The sequence below is a fragment of the Oxyura jamaicensis genome, chromosome 23 (assembly GCF_011077185.1).
Source record: "Oxyura jamaicensis isolate SHBP4307 breed ruddy duck chromosome 23, BPBGC_Ojam_1.0, whole genome shotgun sequence".
NCBI lineage: Eukaryota > Metazoa > Chordata > Aves > Anseriformes > Anatidae > Oxyura > Oxyura jamaicensis.
The window spans coordinates 4979902-4985901 of NC_048915.1; the positions used below are offsets into that span (position 1 = coordinate 4979902).

At 59.1% G+C, this 6000-nt stretch overlaps 1 protein-coding gene across 3 annotated transcripts; it reads right to left on the reverse strand.

The window, feature by feature from the left end:
• Positions 1-1078: 1078 nt before the first annotated feature.
• Positions 1079-5068, reverse strand: LOC118177553 (gap junction beta-5 protein-like). Of its 3 annotated transcripts, XM_035345350.1 has the most exons (3): positions 3484-5067; positions 3220-3359; positions 1079-2408 (listed from the first exon to the last, which is right to left on the reverse strand). In XM_035345350.1, the coding sequence occupies exon 3, from the start codon at positions 2382-2384 to the stop codon at positions 1428-1430; it is 957 nt and encodes a 318-aa protein (XP_035201241.1). In that variant the 5' UTR covers positions 2385-2408; positions 3220-3359; positions 3484-5067; the 3' UTR covers positions 1079-1427. The 3 variants fall into 3 exon arrangements, with proteins under 3 accessions (XP_035201241.1, XP_035201243.1, XP_035201242.1); XM_035345352.1 differs by lacking the exon at positions 3220-3359 and having other exon boundaries at positions 3484-5068; XM_035345351.1 differs by lacking the exons at positions 3220-3359; positions 3484-5067 and adding an exon at positions 2536-2849.
• Between the last annotated feature and the right edge of the window lie 932 nt (positions 5069-6000).

The window sequence follows — 6000 nt, forward strand, 5'->3', positions numbered from 1 at the left end:
AGAGAGGACAGAGGGAAGCCAGAGATCAACATGCCTTCCCTTAAAAGAAACCCACCTGTATTCACTGCATTCATTACCCCAAGGGTCTCCAAACTCACCGGTGTTGGTGCAAGGAGCTGCTGGGTGCTCAGGGGGTCCCAGGCTGTTGGCAGGCCCCCCCCATGCTTCCCCACCCTGGTGTGTGGCCAGGCTGGCTCCTGCCGAGTGGCTCCTGGCCATGGGGGTCCCTCCGCTTCCCCCCGGCACATCAGGGGAGCTTTGCAGAGGCAGGGGCTCAGGTGAGATCAGTTTCAAGGGCTCACAGGAGACCGGGTTCAGGGGCTCAGAGGTGCTGCAAACTGCAGGAGCTGCCATGAGGGGCTGCCGAGCAAAGACCCGCTCTGAAGGGCCGGGTGCCGGCATCCCCCCCCATGCCTTTTCTTGGCAGCAGACGCGGCGAGCACCGGAGCTTTCTGTGCACACGGAAAAAATAATTGCACCCTCTAAATACAGTGAAACCAGTAACAGATCGAGCTGCTTGTTCAATGTTAATGTTACTTATGAGTGCATTCGCCATGAAATTATTGTTAATTATTCATTCCAGCTAATGTTCAGTTACTGTTGATGGCCTTAGAAATTGCAGAGCAGCCTGAGTCACGGCAGAACGCGACATATTACAGCAATAAACGAGATCATATTCTGCCATTTAATGTTATTGTTTAATCAATGGCTGGGGTGTTTTTCCTCTCCTTTATTTGCCTGTTTTCTCTGGCTTTGCAGGAAGAGCCAGCAGCCCACAGCGGGCTCTGCCTGCCCAGCTCCTTGCCCCTGCGTTTCCTTACCCAGCACACACTCTTGTCCCACTTGGTCATCAAGAATTTATTAAATTTTTATAGAACCTGTGGTTACAGGGGGGTAAAAAGCTGTCCACCTTGCTCAGTGCTGTGGCCCGCCTCTGGGTCCTGGACACAAGGACAAGCCCTTTGCTGGTGGTGGGGACAATGTGTTTCAGGGGTGATGTGGTCCTTGCACCCCTCTCAGCACCAGATGTCCCATGCAATTTTGTGCCCTGAAATCAGGAAAACCACTAATCTGACTGTCACGTTGTAGAGACAGAAAGTTTTATTCACTGCAGGAATATGCTCAGGATCGGCTAAGCCAGCCCCAGCTGGGACAGGCTCAGTGCTCGGTGCTGGCTCCCAGCTGCTGTGGAGCTGCTCGTCCCTCACCTTGCAGTGCCTGCTGGCTCTCAGAGAGCACCCACACGTCCTGCAGCACCCACTTTTACCCTAAATTCATCAGAACGATGGAAAACACCTTGCCCCAAGAGGGGGAGAGGCTGACCGCACCTCCACAGTGCAGCTCCCCCAGCACTCCCATGACCAGGACTTTGAAGGGTCCCACCTGGAGGAGCAGGGGCTGGGGCAGGCACACGGCTACGGGCAGCCCTAGGGAGGAGCCTGCTCCTGCTCAGGCATGGGGACGGAGGCTGTGGGGGTGGAGGCTGTGGGGATGGAGGTCATGGGGATGGAGGCTGTCGGGATGGGGGCGGTGGGGATGGAGGTCGTGGGGACGGAGACTGTGGGGACGGAGGTTGTGGGGACGGAGGTTTTGGGGATGGAGGCCGTGGGGATGGAGGTCATGGGGGGCTTGCAGTCCCCTGGGGGGAAAACCTGCCCCGCTGTGTCCGCAGACTCGGTGCAGGAGAGCGCGCAGTCCCGGCTGTGCTGGCAGCTCTCCCTGCTGCGGGCCTGGAGGCACTCGCAGCACCGCTTGCCGATCAGGTAGGTGGCCTCGACCAGGCTGAGCGCGATGCAGATGCAGGTGGTGACCACCATGAAGATGGTGAAGATGTTCTTCTCGGTGGGCCGGGAGATGAAGCAGTCCACGATGTTGGGGCACGGGGGCAGCTCGCACTTCACCACGGAGGGCAGGGTGTAGTTCCTGTACAAGCGGTAGAAGATGTAGAGGAAGATTATGTCCACGCCAGCCTTGAAGATGAGGCTGAGCAGGTAGGTCCACCAGAGCCCGCCCCGCTTCTTGCCGGGGTTGGGGTAGAGGCAGCGGTAGTCGCTCCCCGCGGCGGCATGGCGCCTCTGCTCCTTGGCCTCGCGGTAGGCCACGTGCATGATGACCAGCAGGGAGGGACAGGTCACCAGGATGAGCTGCAGGGCCCACAGGCGGATGTGCGAGACGGGGAAGAAGTGGTCGAAGCAGACGTTGGTGCAGCCCGGCTGCCGCGTGTTGCAGTCAAAGTCCTTGTGGTCGTCGCTCCAGACGCGCTCGGCTGCCACCACATAGACCAGCAGGCGGAAGATGAAGACGAGGGAGAGCCAAATGCGGCCGAAGGCCGTGGAGTACTTGTTGACCCCGCTGAGGAGCCCCTCAAATACCCCCCAGTTCATGGTCCCCTGGTCCTGTTAGCTAGTCTGGGAAGAGAAGAGACATGGTGACAGTGGCTGTCCCTAAAAGCAGCAGGACATCCCCATCCGAGCAGCTGCATGCCCCAAGGCACTGAAATGTGTCTCAAGGCACCGAAACGTGCCCAGCACTGACCTAAGGCCGAAGAATCCCCCTGCAGGGCTCGGTCCCCATCTGCGGGGACTCAGGGACCATGCAAAGTCCTTCAGCCACAGCCCACCATAGTCCACACCCAGCTCAGCCTCCCCCTGTCCCGTGCCATCCTCCCCATCTCTCGCCTGGCTGCCCAGCTATTTGTTATTTCTTTTTCTTACGTTGCCGGGCTCGGCACAACAAACAGGAGCAGGCCAGGCCGTGACTCACCCGGCAGCACCGTGCCGCCACGTCGTCCTCTCCCATCGCTGGAATCTCACAGCTCCTCCGCTCCCCCCGCCCCACAGCACAGCAGGAGCCCAGCACCAGCTCAGCACCAACCCTGCAGAGGTGCTGCTCTGGGGATGGGCGCCCACTATAACCAAATTTCATCAGCTCAGGTTGATCTCAGCCCATAGCAGCCCCAGGACCCCGAGCGGTTTGTTTGACCCCAGCTTGCATTGCCCCTGATAAACCCGCTGCACATGGAGCGGGTCTATGGCCAAGCAGGACTCCCGGGGCTGTTTGGCACCAACTCTCCTTAAACAACTTCTCTATCAATAAAATAACAGGATTTGCCCTCGCTGGCAGCACCACACGGATCCTGCTGCTCTGTGCAGCCCAACACCTGCTTGTGGGCCTGGCCCATAAGTTGGGGGCCCCCCCAACACAATCCCATGCACGTACCTGGAGCTCCCTTCTCGCTGCCTCTATCCACGGGGCCAGACGGAGCCAGGGGGGCTCGGAATCAGGACTGGGGACACAAAATCCAGCTTTCCCCTTTCCCGTGCAAGCTCGCGGCAGCAGCCCGGGGAGTGCCGGTCGCCCTGCGGCAGGTCGAGCCCAGCTCTGTGCACCCACAGTGGGAGACCCCCCCAGCCCACCCTGCCTGCCAGGGACGGGTGCTGCTGCAGTGGGGGGCATCCCCCAGCCGCCGGGGCTGTCCCTTACCTGGGGACGTCCCAGCAGAGGCCAGGCCGCCGCTCGGTCGGTGCTCGCCCGCGGCAGGAGCGCATCGCCCGGTGCCGAGGTGCTGCGTGAGTCATCCTGGGGCTCCTGGGAGCAAGGAGGAGATTCCCGGGGGAAGGAACTGGCTTTGAGGCAGATCCCTGCATGCCCTGTCAGGCCAAGCACTGCCCTGCTGCGTGGGGCCCTATCCTGCCCCCAGGCAGCACCGGCTGCACCACCGCGGGGAAGGGCAGGGGCTCGGGGCCGCCTGTCCCCGGCTGCCCTGGGGACACCAGGGTCCCCGAGCACGGTGGCAGCCTGGGTGCCGCTGCCTCCTCCCCGTCTTCCCTCTCTTGGACCCCCAGGGGGTGACGTGGCCAAAGCCCTAGGAGCCAAACCCCACCCTTTGTAATCCCCTTTTATTCAGACTTTGCACCGTGCCAATGCTTTAATAAGAGCATTTTTCCCTCCCTGCCTTCTGATGAGTAGGTGGCAGCTGATTATTTTGCTGGGAATTAATTAACCACCTTTTCCAGGCTCCCCATACCTGTGCTGCAAGCTGGTGCAAGTCCCTTCCCGGTGCCCCCCTATCCCAGAGCCCAGGACCCCCCTGGGACGGGGACCCCCTCCCACAGAAGCCTCTTGCTGAGGCCTGACCCCCCCGGGGCACCGCGGGCGCAGGGATCGGGTGGGTGAGGGTCTGGGGAGCCGGTGCTGCTGCGTGGGGTGTGAGAGCTCACGTAGAGCCCGAGTCATCTGAGGAGCAAACACACGTTTCATTTGCAATTCCACTGGGTTTAAAAAAAAAATGGAGAGAAACAAATCTAAACAGCTGTAAAGTAAATTACCACTGTTTGCCGATGGCTCCAGGGAAGAGTTCTGCAGTCTGAAATCAAACAAGCCCTTTTTAAAAATTATTTATTTTTTTTTAACCTGCCGGTGCAGTGCCTGTGATGGGAAGGGGGCTCCCAGCCCCTCTGGGAGTGGGATCCCGGGGCAGCCCCCTCATCCCACAGCACCCAGCAGGGACCCCCTGCCCCAGGCTTGCAGGTATCCAAAGAGGCTCTCACAGCTTGCTGCTTTCTGGGTTAAAACCCTCTCTTTTGGGCAGTCACAGCCACATCGGGTGGACGTCCTCCTGGGGAAGCAGGGAAGGGATGGAACTGTTGCATCGTCTCCTAAACAGGACAGACGGATGCCCGTGAGGGATGGTGGCATCCCACAGCTGCTTCTCCCGCTTCAGTTTGCTGCGGATTTGTTTTCCAGAGGCAGGGAGCTGCCCCAGGCTGCACCCTCTGCTGGAGGAAGGCAGCTCAGGGCCGGGGAGGTGCGCCGACACGGCGGCACTTCGTCTTGCAGGAACGAGCCCCAGTTGTGCACTTTCACTACCGCATGAAATATTAATAAAGCTTTGCATTTATATAGCGTCATTCATCCCGGAGTCACCCAACAAGCTCCTGACATGAATCACACGGCGGAGGAAACTCTGCAAGGCGGTGGGTGAGCAGTTCTGCCCTTCTTCCTGCTGCACAGACCAAGGCACGGCGTTGTCCTCTGCCTGCCGTAGGCGAGGCCACCAGAATTCCTTTCCCCCTAAGCAAGCAGCATCAGTGCTGCCAGCACAGTTCTGTGAGCTGTTTACCTGGATTAGAAGTAATATTAAAGGAATGAAATGTATTTGGTGCTGGTGCTGTGAAGAGCAAGCTGCCTGGCTCCTCTCGTTGGGCAAGGCCCCCCCCCATTCTGGCAGCCCTTCCCCAGGAGCAGCCGCTGGGCCCCCCAACCCCAGGGACTCAAAAAGGGCACACAGCGAAGGTGGGTCCTGAGGCCTCTGCTTCACTTTTACCCATCTGAAACCACCTGTGATGATTGATTTTTTATTTTATTTTAAATTATTTTTTAAAGAAGGCAAGGTAGGGAAATCAGGGGGGGTACAGCCCAAATAGCCCCAGCCAGCAGCTGCTCCTGGTGCTGTGCTGATGGTGCAGGAAGGGGGAGCAGGGAGGGGACGTGGTGGGGCAGCAGGGAAACCCCTCAGCACATGGGCAGCTGGCCCGGCATTGACTGGAGGGTTCCCACAGCATGAAAAGGCAGGCAGAGTAATGGTGGGGAAAGGCTGTTTTCATCTTATTAAAGCGCCTTGTATTTAAACTGTCCTTCAGGTCTGCAGCACGAGATGATTGCAAAGGCTTTTACACACCAACTCAGTGGGAATCGCTTTCAGTGCCATTGCACGCAGATGCTTTTGAGTAGGGCAGAATCCCATTATTGATGCTGGGTAAATACGGCAAAACAGGCTTGGGGTGAAATTACGGAGCATAGGCAGCATCAGGCTCCGAGCTCGTGGTGCTCTCTGGACCCTGGGGTCATCAGTCAGCACGGTGGGGAGAGGCAGGTGGGGAGCAGTGATGGAAAACGGGGGTTTCCCAAGGAAACCTGGGTCCTGAGAGCAGAAAGGGGCACGGCCCCACACCACCTGCGAGCGGAGCCGTTGGGCGCACGGCGCGGCCACCCTGCTGG